Below are 18,976 nucleotides of genomic sequence, written 5' to 3' on the forward strand. Positions count from 1 at the left end.
GGGTCTGAATCCACCTCATCAATAGTATCCGTCTACCTGTACACTGAGGAATGATGTTTGCAAGGCTTTGAACGGGTCATAGCTGCATCACAAGCCCCAGATATAAAAGAGGTCAGTATACGCGCATTTTCCTCAGCTGACCCTTTCAATTCACACTCGTCCTCCAGCATTAAAGTAAACGAAGGGCCATCGAAAGTCTTCGTGTTCCAGCTATTGGTTCTCCATCGAGAACTCTTCTGTCTTGTAGGCGTATCCAGTGTGATCAATATAGCCTGGTGATAACTGTTTGTATAAAATCCAAGTTGCGATCCGATGTAGGCGACCACTCACAAACGTCAAATCGATGATAGATGATCTTCCTGCTCTTGTGGACGTTGGGTTTGTTCCGGTGTTCATAAGGATCACATCATTTAGTTGTGTGAAAGCTTCCAGAAGAACTTCACCTCGTCGATTTGTTATTCTACTTCCCCATTCCGTTGCCCATGCGTTGAAATCACCAGCTATGATAGTTGGATTATGGCAACTAGCCTCTAAGACAATGCGATCTAACAAATTCGCAAAGTCTGCTATTGTGGTGCTGGGATAGGCGTAGCAGCTAAAGATGTACACGTCGTTGATCTTCGTCAATACAAAACCGAAATGCGATGTAGTATTCAATTCCTGGATAGCTTGGGAATTACAGGCCCAAATAGCAGCTTTACCACTGCCATCGGATACCCACGAGTTGCCATCCAGATTTTTATATTGTTCGCAGAGTATAGCGACGTTGATGTGCTGTTCCTGCACTGTTTGGTAAAGGAGATCCTGTGCAGCTTCACAATGGTTCAAATTCAGTTGAAGTATTCTCATTTGCGATGTTGTTGGATTTGCATCATTGTTCTCAATGCTGTACGGAAAGGTGGACACTTACTACTTCCGCTGCGGTGGTCGGCATCTCCATTTCCCGCACATAATGCGCATTGAGGTTTCTGGTCACAGTCAGTAGCTTTGTGACACGCTTTACCACAGTTTCGACATAGGGAGGTCCTATCCTTTCCAATAAAATTCCGGGCTATGTGTCCGTACTCTCAGCAACGGAAACACTTTGGAACTCTGAGTGTTTCACGTATACGGCTAACAACAAGGCCTACTCGAACCTTTCCTTTAGCCATAACCTTCCTAGCTTGGAGAACCAGAAGTGAAATAACTGCTGTTTGTGTTCCTCCATATGCTTGACGGATAAATTTCACTGCTGTGGTGGGCACTGAATCTTCACACAGGAGAGGTTTTAAGGCCTCCGCAACCTCCTCTTTTGTGGTGAGAGCATCTAAATCTCGCAGCTCGAAAAGGAACTCCTCCGTCCAAGTTCGGACTTTCGCCCCTTCACCAAGCACTCCCTCCATTGAGCTTTTTAGTGCAGCAAGAGATTGCTCTTTCCTCCGGTCCAATTGGAGTAGCAGGTCACCTTTATTAATTTTCCGGACCTTTGTGATTGAAGAGGCCATCTCCACCTTTGCCGGATCTTCTCTCACCTTCCGCAGGACATCTGCGTAGGACTGGCTATCAGATATTTTTACATTGAGATATGGCATAGATATGAGATACGGCATCGGGCCTCAGAGGCTTGGGGCGAGTTTTCTTCCTGGATCTTTTTCGTACTTCCTGCCATTGCTCCTGCTGTGGTTTTCCACGTTGAGCTGCCGATCTTTGAGGGTGTTCTACGTTTTGGTGCATAACTTGTGCATTGGTTTGAGCGGTTTTCTTCATTTTTCTCCTTTTACCCCCGCCAAAGGAGGTGTGGTAACTGTCCCCTCGATTTTGACTGCGCTTTTCCTCGGTGGACTTATCTCCTTAGTTTGAGTGTGGCCATCTGATGTTTCGATAGGGAGTGAAGCTGTTTCCAGCTTTTCTTAGTATAGCTGAATTTTGCACGCAAAACTCCTTATCTTGCCATGCACATTGTTCTTGGTGCGGATGAAGTAGAGAAGCTGTTTAATCTTGCTCCCAAGATTCTGCATCACCTCTGTTGTGGTATGTCTTGTGGCATTAGATGCTACAATGGCCAAGTCTCCCACCATTGCAGCACTGCGGTCATATGATGACGACCCCGGGGAACCCGCTTTCGCATTCCCTATCGGTGCCGGTACTGGGGTTCCGTCCACCTCCACCGTTGCACAGTTTACCATATCTTTCATACTTTTTCATTCTATTTTCGCATTTTATACCTCCTGCCAGGTTTTAAAACAGCCGCCTCTAACCTGAGGAACAGACGCTGACCAGTACGTCGCCTATTCTAGGAACCCTCGCGCGTGCGAGTGTGTGTGTTGTGTGTTGTGTGTGTGTGCGTGCGTGCGTGGGTGTGTGTATTATTTATTTATTTTTTGTTTATTCAGTAGCTTCGTAAGGATTTTAAATTATATAATTTTGTTTTGTCACTTTTAGAGAAATATTAATTTTTAATAATTTCAAATTTATAAGAATATTATTTTGTTTATTCAACAGTCCCATTGGGTAGTACATTTTAAATCTTATTTTCGTTATAACAAGTAGAATATTATTTGTTTTATTTTGTTATTTTTCATTTTTTTATTTTATTGTGTATTTATTTATTTTTTCTCTTAATTAATTTGAACTTAAAAGAATGTTATTTTGTATATATAAATTTATCAGAGAATATTTTATTTTAAATCTCTTTCTTATTTTATTTTAATTTTGTTCTTTTGTTTAAGAAGGATATTAGTTTGTAATTAACTTGTATTTATAATATTATTTTATGTACCTAATATTTCCAGAGGGCATACATTTTAATTTCATTCTTAATTTTTGTCATTAGCCTTTTCTTTTTTAGTTTCTGATCCAAAAAGGAGGAGCAAATAACACAAATGGTTGAAGTACCAAGAAGCCTGGAAGGGCCTCTAGAAACACCTTCAACTTCAATGGTAAGTCATTTTAAATATCCATACATATAAAGAAAAAATTATTTATATATAATACTATTCATTTATCTCCTATCCATTATTTCTCTCACTAAATATATATATCACACTTCCTGACAAAATTGTAGGTCACCTTAATTCTATTTGATGAATCTTTATAATTTAGGTTAAATGATTTTGCAATGAAAACAAAAACCAATAAATTTATAATACAAGTGTATTTCTAATTGAACACATTCAATGGCCCTGACAAAAATATGGGACAGTTTATTTATTTATTAATTACCTTGCGAGATTTCAGTTCCTCTATGGAGTTGAACTGTCTCCCTGGAGCATAAACTGCTCCAGAAAATTACCCCCAGCAGTTCTCAATAATGTTCAGAGCTGGCCAGGGTAAGATGGAAATATATAATGGAAATATTTAAGATGAACCGCCCTCAAGTCAGCTCTTCTCTTTGAAGAATTTGCTCCCGGACGATGTATATATACTTTTTCGTATTCAATGTACCTGGACAATCCTATCTCAGCCTAAACCATAATACAGTGTTTTTTCGTAGGGTGGGTTCATCACTCCCATGCATGCCTGTTTTTTTCTTTTGAGTGCCACCCATTGGCTAACAGGCCTCACGAATGCCCAGGGGGAGGTTGTAAGTGAATTTTGCATTATTTTATGCTTAAAAAAGGCCAGGTGGGATTCCACGCTACTACCGCTGCCCCCCCCCCTCCCTCATAAACTTATACTGAACAATATAATAACATATACAATAAAAAAAAAAATCAAATTATTTACGATAAACTATAGCTCTCAAACATTCAAGTTATGTTGCGCCACTCTTCAAGTTTTTTTCGTGTCCCTAACTTTGACCCACAACTTTTGCAAGGCCATCACATTATCGGCCATTTCATCCTCTCCGGGTAAAGTACCACGGTAATCCTGTCGACGCCATCCCACCACCCCTAAGAGTAGAGGAGGCATAGAGCGGCTTCATGGCACATTGAGTGACCATCTTCAACTATATTAGGTTGACCAGGGACTGGAACCGGACATGGCATTGCCAAAGGCGATTGTGGCATACAATCATTCTTTACATACAGTTACAAGGTTTTCACCATTTGAGGTCCTCTTTGGGCTTCGAGGACACCAGCAGGATTTTAAGGGCATGGCAGCAAACCGAGAAGAAATACACAACAACCATGTTGCTCGAAGAAAGTTATGGGAAAAGGCCCGGGGAAGAATGGAAAAGGAAAAATCCAGGAGGGTAACTCGGGAGAATTTAAAGGTCACAGATAAGATGGGAGAAATCAAAATTGGGACGATTGTAAATAGGAAGTTGGGATCTAACAGAAGTAAAGAGATACAGCGATACGAGGGTCCATTCAGGGTGATAATTATAAGGGAACACAATATTGTTACAATAGAAAGTATCAAACAACCCAAAAAGAGGATAACTGTCCATATTGAAGAATTAAAACTTCTGGCAATGACAATATAAAAACTGAAGTGTTCTCTAACTAGATTGTATTACAGAAAATTTAGTTACTTATTCTATTTATTGTTTTGTTTTAAGATTGTTATTGATTTTTGTAAATATTATCTCTTTCAGGCTATGTTTTGGTTTTTTGTAAATAATTTCTTTTTCATTCTAACTTGTTCTATTATTAGGTTTAAATTATGTATTTAGCATTTATTAAGGGAACTTGTGAGTTTTTCAATGATATGTATACAGGATTTGTTTTTATTGTAAAGATTTTTTCTTTATTGTTCTTGTTTTCTATGTTATTATACTATATAGTATTAGTTTATGAGGATTGTTCGTAAACTGGTGGAGGGGGGAGTTATGGTCTGAATCAGCTGATCGAAGGTGTAAGAGATGTAGCAAACACGATAAAGTTAGTATTTTATAGCAGTTCAAGCCTTGTAGATCTTATTCCTTCTTCTCTTTTTTGACATTTTTTTAAGTAAGATTTTTGTTAAGTAAATTAAATGAAATTCTGAATTTTTTTATTTCTGCTTTTAGTTCATTTATCAATTTAGAGTAATAAGTATTTCTGTTGGATATCTAGTCCTATGCCAATTAGAAATACGCTGAGGCAAGTTTAGTCTGTAGAATGTTATGTTGACTGGTCTGTTGAGTAGGCCTGTTAATTGTACTTTTTCATGGATATGAGCTACTTTCTTTAAATAATTTATTGTTATAATATAATCCTATATTTATGTTTGTATATTTAAAGAATTTGTTTTTCTTTTTTGTTTTTCTTTGTATTTCTTTTCAAAGGAGATATCCAGAAACATTGATAATGTTCAAACTCATACTCCAGAAGAGCTTTCCAGAGTCAAGAAATCAACAGACTCTGTTGCAACTAAACCTGTAAGTCAATTTAGGAAACAGTTTCTTCAAGCTAATAGTCATATTTCCCATATTCTTAAAAATGAAATGCATTGTTTTGAAAACCCATTCAACCCATTATGCCATCTTAGTGAAATTATTAAATCTATAGAATCAGCTGACATAGAACTCAGACATTTGTTGGCCATAGGATTGAGCACAGTTATTGTAGGTAAGGCCCAGGGTACAGGTACCCCTCAGCCCTAAGTGGGCCAAAAACAGATATTATAAATACAGATTTCATTTTTTACCTTATTTTTTAAATGCGAGTTTCAACTTATCTTTGACGCCGAGGAAATATCAAAGGAGATAGACCTAACAAACCAAATGAAGTGTTCTTAAAGATTCTATAGATCCAGAACCATCTGTGGACCATGAAGAACCACATGCTATGTAATGCAGTCCATCTTATGACAGAATATGACGGATCAAGCCTGGAAGGTGGATAATTATCCCTGGTTCGAGGCAGCACTAGCACAAATACTCGTATTAAATAGAACCGAAGACAGTTACCTTGGTCGGAACCGATGTCGGATGAGTTCCTGACTGGATAATACCAGGGAGAGCTGGAGATCAATATAAAGGCTCCTGAACTGTATGAGACTGTTTTCCTCAGCCATTGTGAAGGCAACATATTTACAGACTCTGAATCGTAGTATAATCTGGCAATATGGAGCCTCCCATCACTGGACCAATGCGCTGTATAAAGTATAATTGATTCAAAAGCAAGTAATGCAGCACTGTATTAGATACTCTAATAGTTACAGAAAAGATAGAGGTCGTTCATAACAGAGAGAGTTGGGTCATCACCTTAACATTCTCTAATCTGTAGTGGAGCTGATACGATTGTGGCCTGGAGGTTGACTTTTATTTCTTGGTGACCCCACAGAATGAAAACTTGATCCCTCCCATCTCTGGTTAGAATAGGTTGTTTACCTGTAGGACCATGCTAGACCCATGAAGAACATGTTTTTTACATATCTGGTAAAATTGATATCACTTAAAAGGCCAGGTAGATGTCCTTGTAGCAGACCCAGATGTATGTACTTTGACTGCATTTGAAAACTGAAGGCTGTACGAGAATGCACCATATGAGATGACATGGTAAGGGACAAAGATTGTGTCATAGGTAGATTGGGACTATAACTGCACACTTAAGAGCACTTAGAAGTTACAACAAGAACAACTCATTTTTCCATCACTTAATATCTGACTGTAGATACCTCGACAGCATTCGGACAAGACTGATACAGAACATTTTGTTGAAACAAGAGCCTTGGCCAGGAACATAACAAAGGCTGATAAAGATTTTTGAAAAAAATTCTTAGAGCTTGTTAAATAAATATACTTTAAATTATTACAGGATGATTGCAGAAAAGCAGATTAATTTTATCATTTGTCATCTTTTGTCTTTTATTAATTATTCAATTATGGTTGGTTATTAACAACTGTACATCACTTTCTTTATTTTGTATTTTCTTGCCTTTTACTTTCTATTTTAATTGTATATTTTATTTCCATTTATTAAATTTTGATTCTCTTTCTTGTTTTTATTAATTCTACATCAAATTAGATATGAGAAAGAATATAGTAGTCAAATGGAACCATATTTGGACCATTTCATCCAGTATGATTTTATATTGCATTATATATTTAATTCCTTTTAAGATTATTTCATGTATTATATGACATAATGTGCCTAATACAAACAGTCAAGGTGTATGTAACTATTAAAAAATAAACTAATAAATCTGTCCAGTCACAGCTGAGAGTAAAATTTGTATAATTACAACTCTTAAGCAATTAAAAACCATTATATGGAGATCAATATATTGAAAATTAATAAATCTGTATGATCTGTGAAAAATATTCAATTTGCTAACTATTGTGTTCAATTAAGTACTCAGAGAATGACTTGATTAAAAAATTGTACAAATACTCTGGATTATTAAAAGGAAGTACATCAGTCAAAAAGTAGCTATGGATCCTTGAAGTTCTTAACTTTAGTGTCTTTTGAATAATGGATCTGTGAAGCTCGTACAGTTTGCGATAAAGTTAAAAGTTACTCTATGTTCAATTCAGGTCAGTCTTTGTATAAGTGAAAGTAAGAAATTGATACATAATAATAGACAAGTGAAGTGCAGCCAGAATATATCTGTTTATGTAGAACTATTACACCAGCTGAGGACAAGATGTCACCCATGTAGGACACATATTTTTTATCATGAATTTTGACTTTTGGTTTTAGTTTTTAATCAATTTCATTTATGTGTAATATTTATTTATTTGAGCTGTTAAGAACAAATGTGGTGTAAGTCACTCTGTTCTCATACAAATAAATTTTCACTGAAAAATATTATTTACTTAATTCATAGTGCACTAACTTCAAATGATTTATATTTTTTTTCCAAAAACTTGAAAAATACTTAATAAATAAATCAATGCTATTTGGTCCTCTTGATAATTTGAAATAGTAGCAACAGCATCTTGCTTTTCAGTATTTTATAATTTGAAGTCAGGTCTCTCACCCTCAATAATTTGAAGTCCCTTAGCTCTCGACATGCATTTACTTGTTATGTTTACATACAAAATGAGGTGATTGAGTTTGCAGTTTGCTTTCAAACTGTAAATTATAAAATTCAATACTTACTTGTAAAATTCAAACCATGTTTTTGAATCTGTGAAATAGAAATGAGCTCTAAAAAAAATAAATCTACCCTATTTCCCTTATAACCCCTTCAGAAAGTGTCAGTTAGTTAAGCAAATGGCAAAAACAAAATTAATAATTTCTATCTCATTCAGTTTAAAATTATTTGAGTTATATATATGAGTTAAAAAGAATTGTTTAATTAATTAAACATTTTTCCACAAGATAAAGTTAGTGATGCAATATTCAATCCATAAGAATTCAATTGGAGAAATTTTTTTTTTTTTTCTGAGACACACTTCACACACACAAAACATACTTCTGAGCAACACTACTCTTCAAAGAAAATTTGAATCTATCTTAATAAATGTGGTAAGTAAGAGCACTTCTCTTCTGTTGTTAGTTGAATCATAAAATGTTTAATAATTTACAATATTAGCAATTTCTCTAAATATTCATAGCTTTGTATCAGTAGTACACTGCTTCATTATTATCAAAAGCTTATGCAGATCAAAATATATTATGAAATATTGGATTCAAGAACAGATTGCTGTTATTTAGAGTCAACCCTACATACCAATTAATGTTTTTTATTTCTAATTTCTTACATTATTCATCAAGGTTATTAGTGCTTTAAATTTCATTTACTCAATTTAATAAATTGTCTATATAATACATTAGTTTTTTTAATCATTGTTTCAGTTCTGATCCAAATTCTTCTTCTTCTTCATTCTTTTCCTCCTTAATGACTTTCAGCATGGAGGTGCCTCTGTCCAGGCAAATTAAGCCTCTTGATCCCGAGCCGAGGTGAGACTCCGAGAAGAGGTGTAATCCTTCCATTATATTTTGGGTCTCCGTTCTAGGCGTTTTCCTGTTGGTCTGGACTCAAAATATTTTCTTGGATCCCTGTCTTCACTCATCTGACAGATGATGTCCAAAAAATCTGAGTTGTCTGTTTTCAATGGCATCCTTTATAAACCCATAAAGACAGTTCCAACATCCTCTCTTGTCCTCTCATTCCGTATACGATCCCTCCTAGTTTGGCCTCTCTTTCCTCGTTCCCATGATTTATCAATGATTGTTTTGAGAGAAAATATGTGAACCTGGGTCTTGTGTTGAGCTCCACAAGCTCTCTCAGCTTCTTTTCTAATATTGAGGTATAGAGCTTGTACACAACCTGGGACAGACAGATAGGTCTATAGTTCTCATATTAATTAGCATTGCCCTTTTTGTGAATCGGGACATTTATATTGTATTCCCATTCCTTAGGGAGAGCTTTTTCAGTAAGTAACCTCTGAAAAAGGTACTACAATGCTTTTAATAATTATGTTTCACCATATTTGATCAATTCAGGAAATATACCATCTCTTCCTGCTGCTTCTCGAGTCTTAATCTCTCCATTGCTGCTTCCACCTCTTTCTCCTATGTCACCTCATCATACTTTTCCCATATACGTTCTCTAATCATTCTCTCCTCAGCATTTCCAGAAAAAACCTCCCTGTAGTAGCGTCTTCATCTTTCTAAAGTACCCAGGTCCCCGGTAATCAATCTGCCTCCCTCGTCCTTTACATTTCGTATTGTTTTGCTTGTCTTTTCTTTCATTGCCTTAATTTTTTCCCAGAAAACTTTGGTGTTTTCATGATAGTTACTCTGCAGATTTTGACCAAATTCCTCCCAGCTCTTTCTTTTTTCCACTCTCACTACTAGCTTGGATTCGTTTTTCTTTCTTCCATACAGTTCCCAATTGGATGGAGTCTTGTGACTATGGTACTCCTTCCATGGTGCCTTCTTTTTCGCCACTGATTCCTTTACCCTATCATTCCACCACCTCGATTTTTTACGTATAGGTGAAATATTGATAATCTCATAAGTAGAAGTAGCAACCTCTAGTATGACTTTCTTTCTTCCTGAACATATTTTTTCTACACCTCCATCCATGGAGGTCATGGAGTTTTGAATCCAATAGATTTGAGTATTCCGTTCTTTTTCTGAGCTTGATAGTGTTGATTTTCTAGCTGCTTTTTCCTATGGGGAGAATTTGAGTATCTCTGACTAACAGGAGGTGACCTGTGTCAATTTCTGGACCCCTAATCACTTTAATATCAGTAAATAACTTTCTTATCCTTCGAATAGAGATGTAGTAATCGATTATACTATTTACTTTCCTTTCTTCAGTGGAAAAAGTTATTTTATTAATTTGTCTGTGTGGAAAGAATAAATTCAACACATAAATTTATCAGTCTTTGCCCATTTCTATCCTTAGTGCGCTCACCATCATGTTTTCCCATAACTCCATGTGCTTTGACATAGTCACTCCCAGTCCTACCATTGAAATCACCCATAATGATTACTTCTCTGGTCTCTAACTTAGCATAAAACTGTTCTTTATCCAAAGCAATAGCTTCTTCGGTGGGCGCATACACCTGAATAATGGCCACTTTTCCTATATATAATTCCAGGTTTGCCGTAATTATTCTAAAAGATACTGGATCCCAATTTTCTACTTTTTGCAAAGATGCTGTCCCTCATAATAAAACCAAAACCTCATCCTCATTCCTACAGTAACACCAGAATAGATGAGAACATGTTGTTTATCTGAATAAACCTCTTCATGACCTTTTTTCCTCATTTCGCTAATACCTAGTAGATCTATCCTATAAGACTTCATCTCCTTCACCAGTTTCCACCTCCTTTCCAGTCAATGTTTTAATATTCCATGTTCCGAATCTTATGTCCTTCCGAGCGCCGTGTTGTAATGGGTCCATCCAAGTCCGCTTAGGTGGACAGGTTCCACCAAGGGCTGATCCAAAACAAGGTATATTATATCTATCAGATAGGGTAGAGTTATTTATATTTCAGGGAATGAAGCCCTTTCAAAACGCAAAAAGTGGGTTAATTCTAAGTTTTGGATATGCTTTTTAGGTTTGGATCGATATTTAAAAACTAAACTCAAGATGAAGCTTCTTAAATGCGGTTTGAATCAGTTAAAGTGTAATGATATTTTTCTTAGAAATAGTAATTTCCATAATATTTGATAAAATAAATTTACAAAATGGTGATTTATCAGGAAAACAAAAATTCTGCTTTTTAATAAACTATAAATCTTGAGCAAAGCTCTTGATTCTAATTTAGAAAATGTAATTTTTTTTAAATAAGATATGTATGTTTTTGTGTGGTAAATATTTTATAAGATATTGACTGAAAAATTGAAAAAAAACATAATGGTTTGTGGTGAAAAACTAGCATCAAAAGTAATATTCAGTATTGAGAAATATCCAAAATTATAAATCAAAAACTTCTGTAATTACTCTAATTTTAAAACAAAGTAATAAAACAGGTCTTGGAAATTATAAACTGATCTCATTAATCTCAAACATAGCAACAAAATTATCAAAAAATGTATCAAGAAACAGATTTTAAATTTGATCAAGATTTATGTCATATTTTTTTCTCATCAATAAAATGGAATGACAAATTGATTTTTATTCTGGACACTTGGTCCCCTAAGAATAACACTGTGGACAATTTGAGCAGCATTTGTCTGGCTATATTATGTGGTGCTTAATAAAATTAAATAAAACAATAATAAGTTTATATATATATATATATGATTTAAAAGTTCACAGAAGATTTATAATCAAAGAGATGGATACATTATTCATGTTTAAATAATATTAAGGAAGAAGCTTTATGAATGGATATGTGTAAGAAATTCCGAAATGAGGTAGCTTGAACAATAAAGGAAGTAATTCTTTAGGAAGGAATGTGCAAATTAGTATGTTAGGATCTTGTATTTAACTGGTGGATGGATAAACAAAGGTTGAGGAAGAATAATATAGGAAGGTTTTTTGGTCCTTAGTGATTGGAATATGAATGTTAGAGGCAACTTTGTTTAAAATAACAGTAAGAGAAATGATATTGTCTGGAAATGCTGAAGATGAATCTCATGAAGCAGTTCATTAATATTTTTATTCTTATATCTTGTTCACTTAGATAGTTCTCCATAGTCAAAGTGTGGGAGAATGAAGGAGGATACTAGGAGCTGATGGGTATTTCAGGGAAATGAATCACAGAATCTTAAGACCTGATTAAAGATTGAGGCATTTTTTTGGGCTCTTCCATGTTAGTTATTGATTGAAGGTGACTCCAAAATTTTATGATGTTTTGAAACTAGATAGGTATGTTATTGAGGTATATAATAGGTATATAGAGGTATGTAATGATAGGTAAGAAAGAGTTTTGAACCAATGGAAATAGCTTTGGTTTTTAATGGATTCAGGCTCAACTTATTTTCTGAACTCTAGCAGTAAATACTGCCAATATTTTACTGGAGCTTACAGAATGCCTTGAACATGTCAGAAGGATGAAAGGATGTGTAGGTTATCTGCATAGAAATGATATTTGGAGTGGCAGATAATATTATGTAGGCCATTTATATAGATGGAAAATAGGTTTGGAGAGAGGGAGGAACACCTTGAGAAAGTAGTAATGATGATGAGGGAGATTTATTGGGAATAATAACAGTTTAGGAGTGGAGAAACAGGAAGGAGTGAAACCCGTTCAAAGCACTATTAGATAGGGAAGTATCGTGTGGTTTTGAGAGGAAGATTGTATAATCAATGGAGTCAAAGGCTTTTGAAATTAAGAGAGGATAGGGATTGTGATTTTCAGTTGGTCTATAGAGGAATAGTTGTCATGGGAAAGGTTAGGAGATTACATGAGAACAATTCACCATCTCACCAATTGAATGGGAGGGATAAATGGATTCAATGGAACAGGATAATGAATCAAGTGTAGGACTCATGGCTTCTGTAATTAAATTGTCAAGATTTTGCCTGGGGGCTTGATTAGATATAAGTGTGGGAATGGGAATTTTATAGCATTGATTTGAATTTGATAATGGTATGATAGGAAGGATATTGGATTTTGAGGAAAGGAGAGTAAATTTTGATGAGAATCTGCAATAAAAAAGTCAATAGAGGTGTTAGAAAACTTGGTAAGATGGGTTGATTGGAAAGTTACAATCATTAGGTCAAGGGAATATGTGTGGTCTACGAGTTGGTTAAAAAAAATAATAAATAGAGAAAAAAGTTTATTTTATTTTTGTTGATATATGTTATTATTTATATAACAGTTAGTTAGTTAGTGTTTATATATCCAATCATGGATTGTTACGTATGCTGTGTGTTTTAGTAACTCAATGTATTTGGACAGTATTGCCAAATAAAGCATTTCCCCCTATAATCTCTGGTAATTCAAATTCTCATTCTATATGCAGAAAACAATATCCCTTCTTTTCTGACCTACTCACAGATTTAAAATACTCGAAAGTTCTTGCATCCCCACTTCACTACCCTTTGAAATTCTCTCCCTTCTAATATTCCCTGTGCTTCTTCCATAATCAGGAAATTCTTTTTTAAATTTTAATAATAACATAAATAACTAGTTGTTTTTAATGTTTATTAGTTTATAACAAAATGTTTTAATTGCTTATAACTAATTTTTTTTACAAAGTTAAATCATTAGTTCATAATTTTTTATCCTTTTTTTTCTGTACAAACGATAACATTTTGTAATTGAAGAATTTCTTTTTTCTTTTATTACAAATGTATATTAATTAATATACTTCTTTTTTTTTGTTTCCTTTGTGAAATCCTGTTGATGTTCAGCACTCCCTGGTGGCTATTAGAAGAACTACTGGTAAAGTCTGCGTTGTGTTTATAATACAGATTGTTTTCTTTATCTTATAAGGTATGTATTGTTCTAATTTCTGTGAATTTATGTCCAGGCCAAAAAAAAAAACATTTTAATTACATGCAATTACTAACATTTGTTTATTACAACAAAAAATTGTTTTTTAAAACAAAAACACGATAAACTGATATTCATATGAAGTCAGCCCCCTACATCAACTGAAAAGGATCTAAAGTTTCAACTTAGTAAATATTTCATTATTTTTTCAGTACAAATAATTATATTTTGGTAATAGAATAATTTCTTTTTTTTTTTGTTACTTTTTACCAATTATATACATTATTTTGTCAGATAAAATTTTTGTTTTATAGGTTACTTTTTGTTTGAGGTAATGTCTTCAGGGAACATATTAAGCAGAAGTCGACAACACCTGGATCAAAGCAATAATAATTATACTTATTAAAAAAATACATTACCATATACAATATACAGATCACAGCCGTAGACTTTCACCCACTAATCTCATTCAAGAGATGAAAAACCTAATAGATCTCTTCAGTTGTGATAGGGCACTAAATTTAATAATCCTGGATTTTGAAAAAATCTTACTGCTTCTTTAGCCAATTCTCAAATTTTCATATTTCCTGACAAAAACTCATGATAATTATCACAAATATAAATAATATGAAGTCCAGAAAAAATAAAAGATAGTAGCTCTCATGACAGTCCGCAGGGCCCTGTTTCATAATGAACCCTAACAGTAATAGTTCATAAATAGAAGTATACGAACTACAAACACTAATACTTTTTGTTTCATAATATGGATGACTATTAGCGATATCATAAGTGCTAAAACTACAATATTTAAAGTAAAAGTCAACATTGCACAAGTAAGTGAAATTGTACTGAGTACAAAGTACAAGACTAATAGTATTACTTTATGAGAAAATCATATAATAATTCTCTGATGACAGTAAAACAACAACTGATCTTGACTTCAGACTAGGAGATAATAAATAATAAGACCATTTTGATAAAGGACCATTAATCTGTTCCTCAAAGACATTACCTTCAACAAAAATCACATTTCCATGTTTTTTATAAGTTTGTTGGAATATCTGTTGTGTTACTGTTCAATATTTAGTTATATATTAAAATTTTCTAACAAACATTATAGTTATTGTTTTATTAATGACCTGAATGGCTAAAGAGAATAAGATAAAATTCTTGCCTGATAAAATAATAATTTATATTTAAAAAATAAAGTGATAATTGCTTGATCAATAATACCCTTATATCTGATGGAGGTTATACAATTTACAAAGTTTCAATTTACCGGTTGGTAATCAGCTGGTAATCCTGCATTTCAAAACAAAATATCCACCAATATTAAGTGTGCTAGGTTGTATATTAAATTTTAGAAGTTACTTGCTAATAATTATTGAAAAAGCTGAACATTTAAATGAAAATTAGTACTTCATTTTTAACATCTTATGAGGATAGCATCCTGCATGTCTCCTAGATTTTGATGAATTTTTTAGTGAATCTGGGACTCAAAATATTAGGACCCTGTCAATATTTGGGACCAATGCTCCCCAGGAGTCCCGGTAAAAAATTGGGAGATTAGCATGTGAAAAACTTATTTTATTTTTAGTTCTAATCAAAATAGAAAAATCAGTTCAGTGCAAAAATGTTCCTATTTCAAAACCTAAAAATTAGAAAAATGTACTATAAAAATATTCAAAAGCATTAAGTCCACCAAAGATATCAAAAAGCCTCCAAAATATTGATTTGAGGGAGAAAGTGTTACTTTTTTGCAAAAACCAAGCTCAGACCTGGATTCTGTACTCCAAAAAAATAATTTATGCATAGTTTTTATGATAATCGAAAAAAAAAACTTGGTGATTTTTGCTTAAAATTCAGCTAACCTCTTTTAGATTTTTCTAAAATTATTTAAAATTGTCTTCTGCTTCACATGTACAGTGCTGGAGCCTGAAATTTTACACAACTTTATACCATAATGTAAGGTATAAAAAATTAAATTTTTCTATGAATCTTTTCTAGGACAGTATAAATACGTTTTTGGAAGTAAACACCATAGCTATGTTTTTTTTATTTTAAAATAGGTTTTTAGTGTATAATCTTGGCCTGAAAATAAATTTCATACAAGTAGTTTATTGATTAAAGTTTAATTTTTCAAATGAACCTTTAACTTTAACATGAGTAATATATTTACAATTTTGTTGATATAATTACCAAATTTTCAGCTATTTCTAAAGATTTTCAAATTTTTGCTTTTTCTCTATGGCTAAAAAAAAACAATATTATTACGAATGTAGTATTCAATATAATTAATGTTTGATCAATATATGAATGTTCAAATAAATTTAATGTTTATGGAATTATAAATGATAGTTGATTTGTGTATATAACTGAATTTCAAGGTATATTGTATATAAGGATAAATGCAGTTCTATTTTTTTTCTCTACCAAATCAGTCAAAGGGCAAAACCAATTAGGGTTGTCTGATTTGTCAGCAAAAATCTTAAATTTTCATAAAAATTTAGTATAAACGATAGTTTTGAGTGTGAAAGCACAATTTTTGCAAAAAAGTAACACTTTTATCCCAAAATAGCTATTGTTAAGGATGTTTTTATATTATTAACAAGCTTAATACTTGAATATTTTGACAGCACATTTATTTTTATTTTCCTGCTTTGTAATAGGGAAATTTTAGTACTAAACTCATTTTTTTTTATATTGATCAGAATTGGAATTAGAGATACAATCAGAATCAGAGGATATAAAATAAAATGTATTTTGTATACATTAACTTTATAATTTTTTCTAGGCCTCCTGGTTTGTGTTTGTCCTAATATTGACTTGTGGGCGATGTTATGAGACCCAATAAAAGTTCATCAAAATGTAGGAGTCATATGGAATCCTCTCATAATATTATTTTTTTTTCATATAAATTTTTGTTATTTCAGATGTGGTTGGAAAAATTGTTACCAAAGAGGGTCGTCAGATTACTGAAGTTAAAAAGAAAAGTAAATTTACTTTGTTTTAACTTTCCCATACTCAATAATCAATGTTAACAAAAAAACTGATGATTAATGAATACAATTTTTTAGTAAATTCAATTTCAAAAGATGTTTTACAGCAAATCTTATATATCATACATAAATAAATATTTAATATTAAATGGAGTCTTGTCATATTATGAATGTACCACTGTAAGTAAATAATATAGTTGTTTTTATGAAACTTTCAGAAGAGGGCATGCTGTGATCGTCTTGATGCTCCAAGCACTTCGCGGCATTATTGTGCTATACATCTCCCTTTAGAAAAAACATCTTCCTTCCTTATACCTTTAGGAGTGATGAAACTGAATCAGAAGAAAAGACCAAAAAAATCTAAAAAAGAAAAATGACCAAGAATGTTTTGAAATAGTGACCAACAAATGAAAGGGGACACTGTCAGGGCAAAGGGTAATACACAACAAATTGTTTTCTATTGATGATAATCTATCTAAATCTATGTATACATTCTCAGACATAAATAAATTCTAAAAATATATATAGTGTTGCAAATCCAACCAATACCTCTAAGTGGTGGGACCTGGGCAACATAATGTTTAGTGGCTGACATAGGAAGTCCTTTTTCGGGCAAGAGATTTGATGATAGAAGCCTTCTATTTCCCACTATAAGCCAAGAAACCAGTTTAACACTAATTCCTATGATATTAGTTAACTATAGTATATTATCCATATGAGCTCGATTTGATTCTGGGATGGAGGGTACTCCAGCCAGTATTAGAGAAGGAGAAAATCAGAAGTTTCAGGACAAACAAGAAAAGTTAGTAATGAAATAAGATATAGCATGATGGGAACATGGAATATGCACATACATGACTGGATTAAGGCATGTAGAGGTACATAAGCAATGAGAATTTTTAATCCATCTCTGAGATTTTCACTGTCAAGTATATAATGTGAAACTAACGAAAAGTAATACTTGCCCCATCTCAAATAATGAAAATGTGGAATTTGCCCTGACATTATACTGAATAATTCGCAAGTATGCTAAGGGAGGAAGTGAGGCGGTTGTTTAAGCCTGTCAATACCTAATTATAAAAGAGCTGTTTTGTTACAGAGAAGAACAATATGGACATTAAAAAAATATAGGCTAGGCATGGAGGATCTAAAGAAAATATGACAGCTAAAAAGAAGAACTTAAACTGGTGTTGGAGGATTTTTATAAGAAGGAATAGTCAAGAAGTCTACAAAAAAAATAAAAATATAAAAAGCCTCATATAAGTTTTTATAAAGATGAGAAAGGACAGATGCTAGGCGACAGAAAAGACTTTATTCAAAGATTTAAGGAGACATAGTTTCTTTGGTACTGTTTGATGTAGTTCTGAAAACAGTTTGATTTGTCAATTTTTACTGGAGAAAATTACAGGGGAATAATTATATGGAAATAATTGAATAAAAAAAAAAAAAAAAATCAAAAAGGTAAAAAATAATTTTGTGTTAATTCTATACATGATATTGACATAATTCTAAAAATGATATTATAAAAGTGAAAATATGTGCATTTCAATGGTTTTGAGTTCTCAAACATAATTATACATTGTATAATATTTATCCTAAAGGAGTAGGAATAGGAAAATTTCAATTTATTATAATTATTTGTTGCTATTAAACATTGTGAAAATGATAGCCTCAATATTGTAAAAAGGTGAATTTGAATAGAAAAACAAATAGTAATTATAACTAACAAATAGTATAAATAGTAAATAAGTAACAAAATTATTTTAAAAACTTTACATTTTTATTTCTTTTTATTAAAAATTAATATAAAAAAATATAGTCCATACTTATCCACTATTGTCAACCTTCTTTCGCCCAGTTGTTCAATGACATGCTTGTACAACTATTTGGCCAAAATTCTTGTACCAGGATTTCTACTGCTCTTTTTCACTTTTAGCCTTTGCACGAAGATGGTGACTAGTGACATCATTTGACACTCCTCACTCCCCTGCAAGAGTGCAAGTACCTGTAGCTGGATTTAATTTGTATATAATTCAAGAGAAGAAAGAAATTTTAAGGTTTGAACAATATACTATAGATATTGCTCAAATTTTTGATTTTGAGAAATCACTTTGGGAAAAATGATAGAAAATATTTAATTGTTCTTTCATACATAGTTTAAATATTTACAAATAGAAGAATTGTTATTATTAAACAAATTGTTATTCCTGCTAAAAACATAGAAGTGTTTAAATATATTTAGAAGCTAATTAGTGTAGTTAAATTCAATGAAAATTG

The 18,976-nt window shown here is 32.8% G+C and overlaps 1 protein-coding gene across 1 annotated transcript; it reads right to left on the reverse strand.

The window, feature by feature from the left end:
- Positions 1-210: 210 nt before the first annotated feature.
- Positions 211-849, reverse strand: LOC136797151 (uncharacterized). Its single transcript, XM_067052928.1, has one exon. It carries the CDS (start codon positions 847-849, stop codon positions 211-213), a length of 639 nt encoding a protein of 212 aa, XP_066909029.1.
- Between the last annotated feature and the right edge of the window lie 18,127 nt (positions 850-18,976).

This window comes from Halyomorpha halys, unplaced genomic scaffold, assembly GCF_000696795.3.
Source record: "Halyomorpha halys isolate HHAL.00 unplaced genomic scaffold, Hhal_1.1 Scaffold1353.1, whole genome shotgun sequence".
NCBI classification, from domain to species: Eukaryota; Metazoa; Arthropoda; class Insecta; order Hemiptera; family Pentatomidae; genus Halyomorpha; species Halyomorpha halys.

Bases quoted from the DNA above. Each gene is read 5' to 3' on its own strand.
- LOC136797151 (XM_067052928.1), bottom strand. From the start codon at position 849: ATGAGAATACTTCAACTGAATTTGAACCATTGTGAAGCTGCACAGGAT.